The 19,076-nt window shown below is 43.7% G+C and overlaps 1 protein-coding gene across 3 annotated transcripts in view; it reads left to right on the top strand.

Annotated features, from left to right (window-relative positions):
- Positions 1 to 1,503: 1,503 nt before the first annotated feature.
- The window catches only part of znf423 (zinc finger protein 423), a 126,422-nt gene continuing 108,849 nt past the window's right edge, over positions 1,504 to 19,076 (top strand). For all 3 annotated transcript variants that reach the window (XM_072434407.1, XM_072434409.1, XM_072434408.1), the window contains exons 1-2: positions 1,504 to 1,557; positions 18,138 to 18,200. In XM_072434407.1, the coding sequence (XP_072290508.1) occupies positions 1,518 to 1,557; positions 18,138 to 18,200 (103 nt within the window). In that variant the 5' untranslated portion in view covers positions 1,504 to 1,517. The remainder of the gene's footprint in view (positions 1,558 to 18,137; positions 18,201 to 19,076) is intronic.

The raw sequence follows: 19,076 nt of genomic DNA on the forward strand, positions 1-19,076 counted from the left end.
GAACGAGAACCAATAAAACCTAAAACACTGAAACATGGATCCTGTAACTCTCCAGCCTAGAATAAGGCTATAGACAATTCTAAAGTTGTACGGTCGGAATGATCTTTTTTAATCACCTAAATTGTTCACGTATGTAAAATGTAAAATTGTGCTAAAACATTTCCAAATACCATTGCATCTTGTATTCTGTAGCCCAGAGGCTGCTCTAGTCTCTCAAACTTTACACATCATAATAAACTCCACTTTCAGTCTTGATCCAGCTCCACATTTTCCCCTCTCCTCCCTGTGTGTTTGCTCCTGCAGTTGCGCGTGTCCGCCGCGCATGGGCGCTGTTGCCTTGCCGTGCCCCTGGCCCCGCTCTCTCTCCGCTCGCGCATCCCGCCTCACTCCTGCCTCTCTGCCTCAGCCAACCCGGGCTGCGCCGAGCTGCTCCCTGCGGGATCAGAGCGCTCCCCCGCCGGGACCCTTCTCTCACATCCCCCTGCTGGGACGCGGCTACATTTCCAGCCAAGCAGTGCCTGCCTTGGCTTTATTATGTGTGTCTGCGCCGCAGCCCCGCCAGCAGAGGCAGGCAGAGGAGGAGGGAGACCGGTAGCCAGAGTCAGGACAAAGAAAAAGCAGGGAGACAGAGGCTAGCGGAGGGTGATAGTGCTGAAATATCCGCTTCACATTCACACCTTGCACCGACTAAGGCGCGGGGGCAATATTAACAAAAAGACAAGCTTGAGCGGTGTCCCCTTCGGGCGGACATGCGAGGCAGCAGCGCGGCGCCATCCGGACTCCTCTAGTGTAGAGACGCGGAGCGGAACACGGGAAGACTCCTCGGTTCTTTGGAGTCGCCGCCGCGGGTCTTGGAGGGGAAAACAACACAATAAAAACAAGCGAGAAATAGTTATTTGTCGCACTTAAAAGTCCGCGACGAAGACGCGAGGACTGCCGAGAAGACGCGTCTTATTTGACTTAAAACGCCACAGTCTCGCCACAGTTTCCGCCACATCCCGCCGCCGACGCCGGGCATCATCACCATCACCTGACCGCGGCGCAGGGCTGCTTCGTGCTAGGACCGCGCGCGCGGGACCCCGGTGCTCCCCGGTGCTCCCCTCGCCACAACCGCGCGAGAGACAGCGAGAGACAGCCGAGCCGGAGGAAAAAGACCCCGTTGTCGACGACTGCACGCGGAAAGTTGCTCCCCGGCTCCACAGGTTGTGCTCCGGGGGCCAGTAGCGGAAAAGCCGGGCGCCTCATCCCTCCGGTGCCGCGGGGGGGGGGGGGGGGGACTAAACGCCGCCGTATTCCCCGCTTCTCCAGACGCGAGCTGCCGCATTGCAACAGGCGGAGAGGAGCAGCCGAGGCGAGGACGGGGACAGGACGGGGACAGGACGGGGACAGAGGACGGGGACAGAGCACCTGGAGGGCTGCTGTATGCTGAGCTCAAAACGCGGAGCGGAGCAAGAACTACCGGACAAGAAGAAGCAGCAGCAGAAGCAGAAGCAGCAGAAGAAGAAGCCGCTGCAGCGATGTCGAGGCGAAAACAAGCCAAGCCACGCGCGGTTAAAGGTAAGAAACTTCCCCGCGAGCCTGACACAAAAATTGCACAAAAACAAAAGAACAAAACGTGCACATTTGTCATTTTCTGATGCATTCGCGTGTCTGCTCGTTTAGCGTCACTTTGGACAGTGTCTCATTGACCAGCACGCGTGGGTAATTGTTCAATGAGCGTCCACATTGTCTGCAGATGAGAGGTGATGGTCGTCTCGGGATGAACTTGACGTTAATTCACATAGTTTATTAGTTTTATGGCGCTTTTGATTTGCTAAAAGTCCAAGTTCACCACAGTATTAGGCAAGTTGATGTGACTTTGACCCCTGCAGTAGTCCCTCTCTCTGTGTTGCCACAGTCAGGCAGGACAAGAACATTAGTTAGTTTAAATTCAAAGGGATTTCGTCTTGATCTTGCCTTTTTGAATACATTGCAGAGACAATTTTTGCATTCTAAAGTCTGGCCCAGGACTGTTGCCTCATTGCTTTAAACTAGTATTCATTGGAGCACATGGGTGAACGGGCATCAATGCATGAGGGCATGTGGTGTCTCTGGCCTCCATGTTTCCTTTATGGGACCCAGATGGGCAACGGGACGGGCTAATCGTGTACCCCCAACAACACCCCAACCACCCCCACGTTACACCAGGCATCTCATTCCAGAGTTGAGAGCACCTTTTGATAGCTTTTTGATTTAAAGTTGTAACAATTAGAAAGTGTTTTGAACTGTCATTAGCTGTAAAAAGAAAGAAAGATAGAAGGAGGTTTCATTTGGGAAAGCCTGTACTACGTCTTGATCAAGTAATTGGTTGATTCATGTTTGATTTAAGTTAGTTTTGACAATTTAATGAATTGCAAGTCAACCATTCCACATCTGCCCCAAAGGTTGTGTTAAAATGCTCTCTCTTTCTGTGAATGAAACACAGTCTGACACGATCAATTCTCAGAAAAGTAACATTGAAGAGGGAAAGTTGACCGAAAACAAATAAACTTAGGACCATATTACCGCCATATTCTGTGATATGTTGTGTTTCATTTTCACACAGTGGTCATTTCAGTGCGAGCGGAGTGAATCTGTCGCGCCGTCGCCACAAGTCTGTGTACCCATAATGCACCCATGCCTTCTGTTTGTATGCATCACGAGCACTGCATTTGCCTTTCTGCTCTCTGCAGCCGGGATAACCAGGGCTTAGCTTGAGCCAGGCAGCCAAGTGAAGCCGAGCGAGGCAAAGCTGATGCGAGCGGCCACTGCGTCTTGTTTGTGTGTGTGTTTGTGAAGGTATCCCTTGTTGTGTGCCACCATGTGTTTTATGTTTGTGTACTCATGCATCTGGGCACTATCTCCCTGACACACCTTGCTCCGCAGACAGCTTGGCGAGGCCTGGATTGGGGGGGGGGGGGGTGGCGGGCGGCGGGCGGCGCAGTGGCACGCGGCAGGTGAGTGGGCAGCGGGAGGCAGAGAGGTGAGCAGCGCCAGGGGATTATCTCCTGTTTTTCACGTCCCTCCGTCTTTCACCTGCTCAACCAACTCTGACCATCAGGGCTGCCAGGCTTACGGACTTAAGACCACTCAGGCATGCTCAAACAATAACAAAAAAGCCCCAACGTCCCAGCATGGACGCCCGAACTGAAATGACAAAAGTGGCCATGCTAGAGAGGAGAGCATCTGGAATCGTGAAGGAAAGTGTAGTTTGTTTTTGGCAATGTTCTTGTCAGTGTGTTTGGAAAGTGCTATTTGAGCAGAAAGGTATGTTCTGGCATATGATTTCACTTTTAGTTATTGAATGTAGAAGGAACTAGAAATGGTCAGGGCGAGCCAAAGCGGTTCACATCCAGGCTTTTTGTTTAGTGATTGAAATGAACCGCTGCATAGTTTTTGTTTTCTCTTCAATCTTTGCTTTGGTGACGTGCGCTATTAGAATATTGAGTATATTGCCTATAATACAATATATTTGAATTGATTTCAAAAAGAGACATAAATGTCTAGTATAATCTCTCAAACAGAGGGGTATAAAGTGACATTTCTGCCCTTCCATGGTTCATTTTATGATCCATTCACGTTTTGTACAATACATGAATCTCAACTAAGACATTTACAGGCACAATTGGGCAGATTTCTGATGTATTATTAAAAAAATGTCTGTATATTGTTATTGAGATAATGCAAACACAAACAGAGATATTCATTTCTGTCAATATTGCCCACCCCTTGGTGAAAATATACTGTAAAACTATCAGATTTGAGCATGTTCGTTCATCTACTTTTAAGGCTTATCAAAGCCAGTGTGAAATTGCTGTATTAAGTCGTTCCTCCTTTGAGGTTAGGCCCCTCTGCAAAGTTCTTCTTACGGTATGGATTTTCCTGACCAGTTTGGCGTTTGCACTGATTGGGCCTTGTTAACAGTGGGGGGGACTTGACTAATTGCAGTCTGTTAATTGAACACAGACTAATAGTGCTGTGATGGGCCATGAAACTAGCTGCACGGAGGGGGAAGAGAGGGGAGAGCTGAGCCGCAGGACCTAACCAGAGCGCGTCAGCTCCTCTTCTTATCAAAATATTATTTCAGCGGATTAATCCCTTTTTAATGTGTGTCTTTAGCGAGGCACGGCGGCAGAAATCTACTCGGCTGTCTGCTCCAACCGCCCGGCTATACGCTATCTTTCTCCTCTGCCTCGCTCAGCTCTCAGCCCCTCGAGTCTCTCATGCATTATGTAGTGATGATTACTACTTAATTACACATTAATAAATCCGCTTCATTTGCAGGACATTAAACGGGACTTGAGCGCATGTGACAGGGAGACGGAGCAGAGCAGTGCGGAGTGTACAGCAGCAGGACACCGGGAGATGTTGGCTTTTAGTTATTTTTTGGTTTGGTTTTAAACACAGTTTGTGTACAGTGGAGCATAAATGAGCCATATGACCATAAGAAGGTTAGCGGTGTGAGGGAGTTTTTTTTCTTCATTGCCGTGTGCGTTTCTGTTCGTCATGACTCTGTGGTGAGAATTCTTGCAGACTGATAGAATAGTCATAATATAGCCAGGTTACACAATAAGAACAAAGTCGGTCTAAAAGCAGATCAATTGAGTTGTGTACGCTCATTAAGTGGAGTCAAGGGCCTGTGTGTCTCGTTATCAATCTTATATTATGAACCAACCTCTGCCCCACCATTCTTCATGTAAGTATGCATGCTTTAAATATAATACGAGACTTTGGGATAGTAATTATTCCTTGCCTGGTGTTAAAGTTATTGTCAATTAACTGCTCAGGACTCAAAATTAACAACCTCCAACTCGCCAAATGTGGGTAAAGATTAATTGTGACAGGAAATGCCATTATGTTCCACACCAATATGTGGGTTGGTGAATCTAATTATGATTTTCCTGTTCAGGCAAAGAACAAGCTTTGAGCCATAATCTGTCGCCCTTGTCGCCGGCACCAGTGTGCGCTTCTGGGGTTTCATTTTTTATTATTTTTTTTTAGAATTTTGTGGCCCGAAGGCTTTATTAGACAGGAAAGGTAGGCGTGATGAGAGAGAATGGAAGACATGCTGTAAATTGTCGGGAGTCGGGATTCGAACTGACGACACTGCGGTGCCTGGCATATGTGTGCCGTGCCTTAACCACTCCACCACCACTTGCAATTCTATTTTTCTTTCAGTCTGCTCATGTGTTGTTCACGTTAGAACACGTTTTTTTTTTCATTTTTACCTCACCCTGTATGGAGTCGTTCATCAGGCAACTTAACTTTTGTAAAACACACTCGTGCCTTGGATTAAATCAAGGAAACAATTTGTGTCTTAGCAGGTGGATTCAAAAGTGGCAGCCATTCAAAGCGCTCTATACATTTGTGCTATTATAAATAATAACTGAGCCCATTCTGTTCAGGCAAGTTTTGGTTATATGTTCTGCTGTACGTGAGGTGCCACGACGACGGCGTTTGGCTTTGCATTAAGACTTGCTGAACCATTAAATGGCCTTGAGAGCGTGTTGCCGCAAGTGCAATTGACTGTTCAGCAGGTGGTGGATTTGAATTCTTGTTCATTGTTTAGTAATGGCACAAAGAAGCTAATGATTTCCAGATTTATAGAGCTGCTCGATGTTATGCTCTGAAGGCTGCTTGCCAGAACAGAATAACACAACGACCTGATTTGAGACATTTATGAACGGTGGTTTTTTTGTTTTTTTTAAATTATGAAAAAATGACCATTATTTATTATTAGCAATTACTGCAGGTCTAATGTGTGTTATAACATTTTTTTAAGAGGCTGTAACAGCGGGAGTGCAGTTCCCCAGTGAGGCGTGTTCATGGCTGTTGGTGTAAAAGGGGGCGATGTGGGCCAACACCCAGCCATTGTTGGGGTTCAAGCTCGCCTTGTTTATCAGCTGCAAACTCACTGGTCCCAAACTCCCACTCACCCCTCAGGAGGCACACAGAATTCACTGAGGCTTCCTGGACATGATGCTCGCTGCACGGAGGATATGCTGCGCTTAAACAAACTGCCCTGTGTTCGAACGGTTTCCGGTTTGAGTGTGAAGTTAAAAGATGCACTATGCACCGCCTGCCTGTCTCCATGGAATTTTATTTGACATTTCTTTTGCCAGGAATGTTCCACAGCATGCCATTAAACTTCTCACGCTCTCTTTCTGTTTAAAGGCGCTGTACCTCATATATTTTTTTTACGGTTTTAAAAATGAGAGAAACAGAAATTTTAGAGTCTTTGCATGTGCATGTATTACTCTCTTACCTAATGCTTCCAACGCTTTTCACAACTCTCCGAGGCAACAGCGAGTTTTGTCTGTCCCGGTAAAGCTAACAACAACTAGCATGCTAACAGCGCACTTGGCCGAGAATAAAACGCTGTATAATTGGATGTAAAGAGTGCTCAAGGGACTCATTTTAACCCGAATAGATGCTTTTATAATATATCTGTACTATGGCTAAACATATTTGACTTTATTACATGAATAAGCAGCATTGGAGGTAGTTTTTATTGCTTAAGGTATACCTCGAAAAACATGCATTCTTTCTGTGGGCGAGCTTGCCTCTCCACAGATCCGACTTGTTACTTGGAAAGGTGTCGTCGTCTGCTAAGTTTAATACCACACTAGGGAATATTTCGGGCAAAACTATCTTTTCTGTGAAGACGAGCAGGTGGCAAACCCTCCAGAAGCAGGTACTTCTTGGTTTCTGTAGTTTATATACTTTTACAGGCTATTTACTAAGTTTACTACCAAAATAATGCAAGTGGACCAGTCTATTTTCCTCCTCATGCTTCCTCAAACCTCCCCCTGCCACTTGCTGCATGCCTTGCCTCCCTCCCTCCTGTACATTAAACATTAGTGGTGGGGGCAATTAGCGGTGCCCCTCTGCACACCTGGCTAATGCATAATATATTTATTGCGCCTTCTCTTCTTCACACACTTACACACATTGCCGGCTCTGAAAGCAGGACTGTAGGGAAAAAGAGAGTGTGCGTGTGTGATGTAGCTAGTGGAGGATGGCGCTGACTGTTGGAGGGGGTTACAAAGGGTTATGCCCACGGCTCTGCCCTGCGTGACCTTTTCTGCTGCAGATCAGAAGTTGGCAAAGCAGCCGTGGTCTTAGGAAACTTTTTATAATTATTGTTTTGTTTTACATGGTCCGTTTTGTGAACATGGATACGGCCTAATCCGTGAAACACTTTTAACTTGTTGACGTCCCAAGTCTCTTTCCATTGTTAACTGGCCACAAATGGTTAAACGATCTCTGTACAACAGCCATGTCCAATCTACGGTCCAGGGGCCAACCTGCTAAGTTGGTCCAAACGACAAAAAGTTTTACTTTTTACTATTAAATTGGAAAAGAATCTAGCATTTTGATGTTATACCAACCTAATATTAATGTTCCAAGTCTCATTAAAGTTGTGGAGGCTCATCTAAACAATGTCAAATGCAAAATTTCAAATGATTGACTTAATTCGACAAATTCGACATTGTCGGTTGTTTGTGGCCCTCTGCCCCGTATAAGTTTCAAAATGTGGCTCTCTGTGAAAAAAGTTTGGACGCCCCTGCTGTACAACAACGATGATGATGGCAAAATTGATTTGCATACATCTACATACATTCATTGGCATTGTCCACTGCAGCAGAAATTCATCTTTTTCTTTGTGCCAGCACTCCCATCTGCTTCTCCATACTGGAGATTTACCCGTCTTCCAACTAGACTTTTGGTATATCCAAAGTTTTTTGGCAATGTGACTCTATGTAAAGTATACACTGATTTGAGACCGTTCTGTAGAATTAACATAGCGAGGGGCAATGACATGCAGTCACTCCTGTCCAAATAGTTTTCAGGCATAAAATCTTGCTTGCCAACTTTTTGATAATATATTAAGCATATTAACATCAACTTTAGCACTATTTATCCTCATTCCTTTGCTGATGGCACGGCCCTCCTCACAATGTTGCCTAGTGGCTGTTTTTCATCCACCTCATCAACCCTTTCTGAGCCTTTTGCCTGTCTGTTTGTGCGCACTCACAATAAGTTCTCTCCCTCACCATAGACTTGGTCTAATGTGCTTTATACTGGGAGCATGAAGCCTGCTCCAGAACAAGATGTCTGTATTGTGTGGCTCTTCAAATGGGACACTGCCGGGGCTTTGTGGCAGACTCCACTAAGCAGTGGTCCTTTTTAGTGTTGGAGTTGATTTTTCTAACTTCTCCCAGTCAAAAGGCAAGAACCCCCCACTGTGTTTTACAATAGAGAAGGAAAAGAGTTGGAGGAGACTGGAATGGGAGTGCAAACCCATCAGTTGAATAGTAAAAAGCCTAACAAATACTGTATAAGTATATTGTTGTAGAACATAAGCCACTAAATAAAAGAACCTTGTGCTTATTAGTATTTGCAATGTGTTTTTTGTTTAAAAAACTGGCCCAAAGCCCACAGAGATGTTTGTTTAGGTACAAAGACCTCATGTCGCACAACAGTGGTAAAGAAACAACTCCATTTAATCAAAAGCCCAACTATTGCCGGAGTTGTTTAGTGTAGTTTGCCATTATTACATATTTTCATCCAACATTTTGGTAATAAATTAATATCACTTCATGGTACTGATACTTTTGAAAAGACCTAATGCATGTAAGCAATGTAAGGCTGTGTAAATAATGTCAAATAACAAAGTATTATGACATTTTGACCAATTTTCATGCATTTTGCCATAGCTTGCCACTTTCAGGTCCACATAAAAAACATTTTCCCTTTTTTATAGCATATTTTAGATTATAAACCAGCCTTTAGAGATTCAGCTTTACCCAAAAAGTTAACTTAAAACAAAGTGGATGCCTGCAAGGATGCCTGCCTTCACCTGACCGTACATCTTCCAACAAACAACCAGTCACTTCTTGAGTCGAGTATATTTTTCTTGTCAGTCCCAGAAGGAGCTCAATGATACAGTTAATCTGTCCACCAGCGATGTGGCGTGACACAAAGCTGTTTATTGCATCTTGCCGCTCTCCCTCACGCCTGCTTCCGTGCTCCTCGTCTAAAGCTTAATCAACTTTGTATCAAGCTAAGTAATGCCAGAGCGTGAAATCAGTGTACAGTCAAATGGCGCTCTCAAGTTTGAACTACAAGAGCAGACGATTAGGTGGCCCTCCCCTCCTCTTTGCACCACTGTATATCGATGATTCATTTTAAGTTGTCTTTTGAGTGAGAAAGTTGGATACATCTCAGAAATTATCTATGAAATTGTTATAGCATTTACCTTTTTATCATTTGTGCTTTGAGATTTTATGAGATTTTTAGATTACATACAAATAAAGGTTGAAATATGGAGTTTGAAAGCTTCAAGATCACGGGTGTCCAAACCTTTTTCACAGAGGGCCGCATTTGGAAACTTATACAGAGGAGAGGGCCAAAAACAACCCAACTTTGTCAAATTTGTTGAATGACAAAGTGAATCATTCGAACTGTTGAACTTGACATAGTTTCGATGCCTCCACACCTTTTTAATAAGACTTGGAACATTCATATTAGGCTAGTATAACATCAAAATGTTTGAATTTTTTTAATTTTACAGTAAAAAGTACTACTTTTTGTCGTTTGGACCAACTTAGCAGGAAGCCAGAGGGCCAATAAAAATTGATCTGAGGGCCGCATTTGGCCCCCGGGTCGTAGTTTGGACATGCCTGTTCTAGATGAAGAACATCATGTTTTCAAATGTGCGTCTTATTGATAAAAATGATCGAGTGAATGAATTGATCTTGATGTCTATTCTTTTGCACTGAAATCAAGTTTTGAATTTTAGCATCACGACAACACGAGTAGAAACGAAATGTCTTGCGCTCGAGCTGAGAAACGGTTGAAACGCTATGTCAGAATTTAAACTCTGTCCTGAAAGAGTGTTAGAGGATGAACTCTGAAAGCCCCCCCCGCAGTCTGCCCCACCCGCAGCCGCGTGACTGAGTGTTGTGTTCTCGGTGCAGTTATTTCGGGGCCGTCCCGAGAGCCCAGGTACTCGAGGGGACTCCTCCCTGTCCTCGCGCCGCCCTCACTGTCCCACTGTCCTCCTTCACGATCCCTTCTCTGCTCGCTCGCTCCTCTACCGCTCGGCTCGTCTCCTCCTCCTCACGTATGCGCCGCTATCGATTGCTCTTCCTGCACGCCGCGCGCTGACAGACAGAAAAACAAATGTCAGATCAGAGAGGCTCTTTAATCTCAAGCTGTGATGTTTGGCCCCGAACATCAACTCTGCTCTTGTCGGCGGCAGCGTGTGCATGTTCTCGCTGTGTGGAAAGGAGTAAATTTGGACGGTGTTAATAGCAGTTCAAACAGAAGTGCCCATTTCACTTTGCACCTAATTACAAAACATTTGATATAGTGGTTAGTCTCATTTAGTGTATTAGGTACTTTGTCACTGATAGAGAGTTGAAATAAAAGCCCTGTTTTGAATTAAGCAGAACTCGTGCAGACAAGAGTAGGAGCTGCAAAACATAATTTACAAGAGTTTGTAGAGTTTTTGAGTTGTTCCCATGAAATAAAAGACAAGCAACTGTTTCATAACTTAATGTAACACGACCTTTAGAAGCAAAGCTAGAAGTTGCCTAAAAAGTAAATCAATTTTGTCCCTCACACAGTGCGTTCAAACTAAATACAAACCACGAGTTGGAATGACTCAAGGAAATCTGCAGAAAAGCTGCGTTTTGGAGAAGTTAGTGAACCATCCGACGCTGGAAATATGGAGTGTGATTACAGCGGGATGTGGCACGGAGCGACTGAGAGGGCGACCAAGCTTGTCCGCCAGGCTTTGTGTTGTTGTGGCATCCATCTAAGCCCTCTGCTACCTCTGTCCCCCACAGCTCACCAGTGTGCGTGTGTTTATGTGTTTTAAGGCTGTTTTATTCAGAATGCAAGCGGGTAGGGACGGCCTTTCACTGCTGATAAAAGTATTTGGTTAATCAGCTTCTGTCCTCCGTCCCAAGTGTGTGTGTGTGTGTGTGTGTGTGATTGTGTGTGTGTGTGTGATTGTGTGTGTGTGTGTGTGTGATTGTGTGTGTGTCCATGTACGATTTTGTGTCTGCGCCCGACACAGGCCATTGAAGTTTGGGAGACTCCCTGGAGGCGGGCTGGGGATGGAGATTGGCATCAGATCTCTGCCAGTAGAGTCTCAAAGTTGTTCCTGTGGGACCGCAGTGGCAGCCAATCACAGAGTCCCGTCGGAGGTGCAGAGGGGCGAGTGGGATGGGACAGGCAGTTGGGTCATAAAGAATCATTTTTTTTAGTCAACACATTTAGTCAAAATAAAAACACGCATGAATTTAATGTTGTAAACCTCCATTTCTGTTAGAATATTACTCAAACTGGATATGTACTGATGCAATTTAAACTTAAAAAGGGGGACTATGTTGCCATGAACATTACACTAAGTTAGGGCTACTTGTCATGTAGTAGGATTCTGTTTTGAACTGTTACAGACCACTATCAAAACATTACACCCACATTCAGGAAGCTCTGTAACAAGCCACATGTTCTCAAACTACAGTGGTGCTGGTTGGAACGAGGCAGGGGAACAGAGGATGGATGTGAAGAGACACGCTGAAGGAAAAGAGAGAGTCGGATGACAATTACCCTCTTGACTTGTGTCCAGCTCTAGTTGTCAATCAGTGTGACCCCCGGGAATAGGAGATGCTTGTGATTGGGCGTGCCGGCTGACATCCCGCCTCCCAGGGCCACCCGGCCAATGCGTGATTGGCCACACTGACCTGTTCATCAAGCGGGATGTGGGAACACCAGAGCCCGGGCCGCCAGGGGAATACATGGCCCTGATACGCAGCTTGCATTCATGTGTTGTGGAGCTGCCGCAGACAAAGGGCTTTCTTACCCGGCTGGAACTGCTAACATGGGAGGCAAGAGGAGCTAAAAGATGGAGAGCTGCTGCTCAGGGAAGTGTGAGAGATTTTCTCATACCAAGTAGAATAGTACAGGGGAGTTCAGGAGTTCACTCATAATTTTAACCTGGACTAAAACATATTTGTATTTCACACTGGATCATTCGTCGTTTTTGTTGCTGCTTTTAATGTAGATTAAATTTTCCTTTCAATGTTTTTCCTAAATGAACTTCGGTGTGAACTTGGGCGTGTGGTGTTATTACTCTGATTTTAATGGTGTGTGATGAAGATTTTGGGCTTTAGTTGCTTAAGTTGCTTAGAACATAAATGGGTTTTATGCTCTAATCTTGATTCATATAGCACAAAACGGGGCAGATGTGAGCGTGAAAGTGGGGATGAAGATTGTAAAGAGACATGTGGCAAATTGGAGAAGGGATTTGGTCTCCAAACCCTAAGGTTGGAACAGAGCTCAGCTTGCCTAATGCCCTGTGGCAATGTGCAGCTCCAGGGAAATGCAGACTGAAATTTGTGTTAAATATGGAATTTTTTCTTGTTGTTCTGAGCTGAAATGAGCCAAGGAAATATAATTGGCTGATATGATGGTGACTGTGTGTTTAATTAGCAACAACAATGTAAATATTTGTTGATGATGATGCTCAGCACTAACAGAACTTGCAGCCCTTTGTCCCATTTCCCCCTCCGCTTTTAGCGTGTGCTATAGTGTGATATGCTGTCAAACTAAAATTAGATCACACTTCACTACTCTGTGTGTGTGTGTGTGTGTGTGCTTGTGTGTGTCTGCGTGTGTGTGTCTGCGTGTGTGTGTCTGCGTGTGTGTGTCTGCGTGTGTGTGTCTGCGTGTGTGTGTCTGCGTGTGTGTCTGCGTGTGTGTGTCTGCGTGTGTGTGTCTGCGTGTGTGTGTCTGCGTGTGTGTGTCTGCGTGTGTGTGTCTGCGTGTGTGTGTCTGCGTGTGTGTGTCTGCGTGTGCGTGTCTGCGTGTCTGCGTCTGCGTGTCTGCGTGTGTGTGCGTCTGCGTGTGTGCCGTCTGCGTGCGTGTGTCTGCGTGTGTGTCTGTGTGCGTGTGTCTGCGTGCGTGTGTCTGCGTGTGTGTCTGCGTGTTTGTGTCTGCGTGTCTGCGTGTGTGAGTCTGCGTGTGTGTGTCTGCGTGTGTGTGTCTGCGTGTGTGTGTCTGCGTGCGTGTGTGTGTGTCTGCGTGTGTGTTTCTGCGTGTGTGTGTCTGCGTGTGTGTGTCTGCGTGTGTGTGTTTGCGTGTGTGTCTGTGTGTGTGTGTCTGCGTGCGTGTGTCTGCGTGTGTGAGTCTGCGTGTGTGTGTCTGCGTGTGTGTGTCTGCGTGTGTGTGTCTGCGTGCGTGTGTGTGTGTCTGCGTGTGTGTTTCTGCGTGTGTGTGTCTGCGTGTGTGTGTCTGCGTGTGTGTGTTTGCGTGTGTGTCTGTGTGTGTGTGTGTGTGTCTGCGTGTGCGTGTCTGCGTGTCTGCGTCTGCGTGTCTGCGTGCGTGTGCGTCTGCGTGCGTGTGTCTGCGTGCGTGTGTCTGCGTGTGTGTCTGTGTGTCTTGCGTGTGTGTCTGCGTGTGTGTGTCTGCGTGTGTGTGTCTGCGTGCGTGTGTCTGCGTGTGTGTGTCTGCGTGTGTGTGTCTGCGTGTGTGTGTCTGCGTGTGTGTGTCTGCGTGTGTGTGTCTGCTTGTGTGTGTGTCTGCGTGTGTGTGTCTGCTTGTGTGTGTGTCTGCGTGTGTGTGTTGTGTGTGTGTGTTTGCGTGTGTGTGTCTGCTTGTGTGTGTGTCTGCGTGTGTGTGTTGTGTGTGTGTGTGTGTGTGTGTGTGTGTGTCTGCGTGTGTGTGTGTGTCTGCGTGTGTGTCTGTGTGTGTGTGTGTGTGTGTCTGCGTGTGTGCGTGTGTTTGAGGTGACTTGAATGCAGCTTGTGGACTCTGTTGTTTCCAATGCTTCCATAATCTGTAACTGTGCAATAAAATCAGTCAAATATAGTACAAAATACACTTTCAACTTCAGCATGTCGCAATAATTTGAGAAACGAAAAAGATGCTGTTGGTGCTTCTAATCATCATGAGTGGGCTAGAATCAAAATCGAGACGGCTCAAACCTTTAGCGCTAGTGTTTAAAACGGATTCAATTTAAAATGATTTGACTTGCTCGTGGATGAAGACGTTGCCTGTATTCCCGTTGGCGTATTGTTTCATGAGTGTTGGCGTAGTGTTGGCGTAGTGTTGGCGTTCCGTTGGCGCCCCGTTGGCGTTGCGTCGCTCGCAGAACATGCTCCGGGGGGTGTTTACATGATTTTGCTGAGTACACGTTTGATCTGGAGCCATCTGCACTCTCCATATTCTTTTGGCTTGTGTACAGGTGTGACACTTGTGCATTGTTGTGCGTTTCTTCTAGTCTCAATAATGTACGGCCATTTGGACAGACGACAAACAATGTTCCTAGTAGAGTTGGGCGATATGGGAAAAAAACAATCTTGATTTTTTTTCTTTTTTTTTTTTCTTCCTCTTGTACCGTGAATCAATCTTGATAAAAAAAATTAAATATTGATTTCAGTTTTAATCACAAAAAATATTCCATCCTCTAATATATTCCCCATTTGGTGCCTGCCCATGTAGCACCTGAAAGGTCAAAACCAAGAAGATTTCATAGTTTTCCATCTTTTTGTTATTGTTTACAAAAATAATGTGTGTATTCAATTCAATTATATCATACTTCATAATTGACAATTATTACAAGGAATTTTGTTCACTGACAATGTTAATAAAACCTTTTCTGATTCCAGTTCAAATTCATGGGTACTTGACGTTCCATTTCTTTGTCAGTGAAAGACGAGCAAAATAATGTTGTTCTTCCTCCATAATTCAACTCGACAGTGCACAATAATGTCTTCTATAAATTACACATTTATTGTTTATTTTTTTATTTTACTGTAATTTGATGTGATTAACACTTTTCTTCAGTCAGAGGCAATATTAATGTCAAATGTTTTCTTTACTTAAACTACATCTTTAACTCCACTTTAAATCTACAATGAAAAGTTAAATGGGTTTTATGCTCTAATCCAAAGCGTGTCCTGTGAAATAAGAAAAATAAACGCCTGAATGTAAAATTAACAAAATAAGACGGTACAGTAATACAATTATGACATTTGCATTACAGACATATTGAATACTTTTATCTATTTTTAACAATGCATATTTGTAGTGATGGGCAATGTCGCACCGAAGAACATGTTACAATGCCTAAAACTAAAAGCTGCATAAAAATGTATATTATAGCTTTGTATTCTGCTACAAAAGCGTGCCACATGGCAGAAAAAAGGCGTAACACCCTTAAACGTCAGGTACTCATTTGTGTTTTTAGATTCTTGCTTCAAAATGTTTTTACAACTAGAATCTTACTGTGACGAATAATCGCATGAAATATCCATATGCAAGCCTGCCAGATATTATATATATTCAACATATGTATTCAACAGGGGTTTCATTAGATATACGGTACTATATTTTGCATATAGGTGTCTTAATTGTATGTTTTTGTCCTACTATATAATGCACTTAAAAGCCCCATTTTTTCCTCATAGACTGTATTGGCATGTTAATACAAAACAGCCCTCTGACAGCCCGTCGGCAGCCCCCTTGGCGCCCCCCTGGTGTGTGTAGGGTTCACTGTAGCTGGGAGCCTGTCTCAGAGGGGGGCACAGGGAGGATATGGGAATCTAAATAAAGCTGTGTGTGCTCGCCTAATGAAACACACTGTACTCCCCAGCGCCTCATCAGCAAAAAATGGCTTTTATCAGACACCAGACGTACCGCATCTAGGTCTTTCCATAGTGCCCAAAACTTCTCCTAACGTACACCTCTCACAGCAGGCCCTTTGCTCACAAATGGGAAGTTTGAGGTTTTTGTTGCACCTTAAGAAGACCTTGTTCATTATGCTGATTTTTTGAATTCATTAATCCTTTAAAGACCTTTTAAATGATAAGTCTGTTGTCTGAATAAAAGTAGAGCTGCACAATTTTGGGATTTTGTTGTTGTTGATAATTAAGTATTAAGATAAGATGATCCTTTATTGTCCACACATGGGGAAATTTCATTGTTGCAACGCAGGTAGATACAGAGGAAAAGGACAGATAACTTATAGGAAGTTTAAAAACACTCTCAGTAGAAGATCTCTTATAAACAAAAACTCCTATAGACAAAACTTCCCATTTCCCAACAAGGGATGGAGGGGAAAAATAAATAAAAATAAAAAATAAAACAAAAACAGCTAGCTAAGATAATAATAATAATGGAAAAATAAACAAAACTATTGTGATTAGATTTGCAATTTTATGTTAGAAAAACTGTATTCCATTCAAATGTTTTATTGTTTGAAGAGAAAGTTTAGGTTCTATTTGATTGCGATTGATCTTGCAGCCCTAACCACAGGCACGGTCTCACGCCAGAGTATAAAAAGACAAAAGTTGGATGTAGCATAACCACAAAATCCCACAACGGTATTCGCTATAATCCCTCATTCGTCCATTTAAGTTTGTGTTCCATTTCAGTGTTGTCATCTGGACAATCTGTCAACAGTGACTGCACTTAAATCTTTTTCTAAGACACACAACTATCGTAAAGTGCTCTTGGCTCAGTAAGAACTTCCATTGGACACGACTGTAAAGCTATATTGGGTTACAAGAGAGTCGACAAGTTAACAGACTGTCCAAAAACAAAGGAGCCTTGAAGTGTTTTATTTTGCTGCTAAAAGGAACCCTTGAGTGATTTATAACTTCTTGTTTTGGTCCGCGCTCCTGGCTTGTCTTCACTGAGGATGGGACTGGGGGAAGGGGGCGAGGATTTGGAAAGAGAAGTGAGAGCAGGATTCAAGGATAGACCCGGCTTACACTGAGGCACTGACGACCAGACTGGGCCACGGGCGAGCAGGAAACCCCATTGTGCGGCCACCCGAGTCACTTCCTGTTTGTGTGCCAGCTCCACTTCCCTCCTTCCTGTTGTACCCAGGAAGTGAGCGCCGCATTCAGGCTCTGATCAGCTCGGCGTGTGGGACCGGGACCTGTGTCAGGAGAGCGTGTTGACAAATCGCGGTGTTTACTCCTGTCTTTATTTTTAGCAGTGCCGAGGATCTTCATTTGCCTTTAATATTATTTCCCCATTCGCAAACTTCCATCATTCTCTTTCTGCTGTGAAATTTATATAATTCAGTGCAGATGGTTGGGTCTGCAAGATTAATTGCAATCAAATCAAAATTTTAATGGACACAAAAAAGGGCTGCAATTTAAAGTACCATACATTCCACCACAAACAACTCTTATTCTGCATTTAAAAAAAAAAAACGATAAACCAGTAAATATGTGTGACTTTTGTATTAGTTTGTCAGTTTATATCAGCTGTTTGCTCCTTTTTGCCATGTTGAACCTTTTGTACTTTGACCTTATATTAAAACATAACTGTTCCTGTCCAGATTTGATATTTATAAGTGCTTTTGTGTCGCGCTGAATGCGATAATATTACGCATTATAATAAAACTAACATTTAGTAATTAGATACTCTCTTGAGCAGCTATCAATGCTAAGGAAATTACTTTAAGTTAGATCTTTCTGCATTGCTTTAGAATGATCTTGATACATTTCAGAAGTAGCATTTGACGATTGTAAAGGATCTTTACTATTATTTGATCTTGAAAATGACATTAATTTGTATATAATGGTGTTTTTAATTAGAGCTGCATGATATCGGGCTATATTACAATATTCAATACAGCTGTTAACATCTGAAGTATTGATATTATTGAGATGACTTATGACACAATAATTGACAACAATTCCAGCTACAGGTGTATATTCAAACAAAAATGTCCAAGCTTTAATTTATGGTCTGACTGTGTCCAAATAAAGCCTCAACAGAGACTAAACTGAGACTAGTCAAGGCATATATAGGCAGTACATTTCTGCTATTTTGCAATACTTATAATCTACAGTATTGCAATACTTGTACGATATATTGTGCATATTGAGTATCACGCAATTTCCTTAGTTGTGAAATCAAGTTTTTGGACATTTTTGTATCAGTGTTACATTCATTCCTGTATTACCATAATATTATCAGTCCCTAAACGGTGTGTTGGAAATGTAATAAAATATTGTATGCATTTTCTGCCGTCTTGGTTCTCTGTCGTGCTGTAACTTTTATTGTTCTTGTGTCCCCCCCCTCAGCAGTGGAAGAAGGGGAGTCCTCCAAATGCACCGGGCCCTGGGATGAATCGTCCATCCAGACAGGTCAGTGCACACTCACTCTTAGGCATTTACGCTGCTCCGAGCCAGCGGTCACATCTCTACATCTATACGCTTCTCACACGCATTTATAATATCAATTCCACATGGTTTACGGCGGCCCGCTCTGAGGGACGTGAAGACGGAGGCTTAGGAAAGTATTAGTAAAAGGCGAGCCACATTAAAAGAGATTTGATAGAGGAAGTCTGAGGAGAAGATGTGGACGGGTCCCTGGGGCGGGTGTGAATGGAAAGAAACCACGAGGGGCTTCTGCAGGAGGACCAGTGGGTGGAGAGGCTGGGAAGAAGGATTTGTGTGACTGCGTTTGACTGCACTCTGGGACCAAAAGCGCAGGACGAGCTTCTCTTTTGGATTGTGTCTCTGGAATTGTGTTTTTCCTTGTGGTTTCTCCAAAGCTGTAGCTCTATTTTTCTTTGGACATCTACTGAGGACATGGAAAGTATCCTCATTTGAACTATTGCATTTCTGAAGGAACTAGAAGCAGATGCTGACTCTTTGCGTTCACGTAGGCCTCTGGAAAGTGATGATAGTTTGTCACATCATTCAACAAAGAGTCTATTAAAACCCTATAGATCCAGCTATATCAGTAAGTAAACTTAAGTATAATATATTGCTACAGAAAATATCACAATAAACGATAGCATTGACTATAACTATTTAACCTACTACTTACTACTATTACTATACTTTGCCACCAACAAAATAAACTAGAATAAAATAAAGAAGTATCATCACAGTAGGTAATGTTCTAAATGTGTATCATCAAACAAATTAATAATCACGAGCTAGAACAAATACAAAGCTGAATGGCACACTAAAGTAGTTAAGATCTTCTAATCTTCTAATTATAATTTCTCACTA

Source organism: Eucyclogobius newberryi, unplaced genomic scaffold, assembly GCF_026437365.1.
Source record: "Eucyclogobius newberryi isolate DKJ021-1_F unplaced genomic scaffold, fEucNew1.0.hap1 SCAF_7, whole genome shotgun sequence".
Lineage (NCBI taxonomy): Eukaryota > Metazoa > Chordata > Actinopteri > Gobiiformes > Gobiidae > Eucyclogobius > Eucyclogobius newberryi.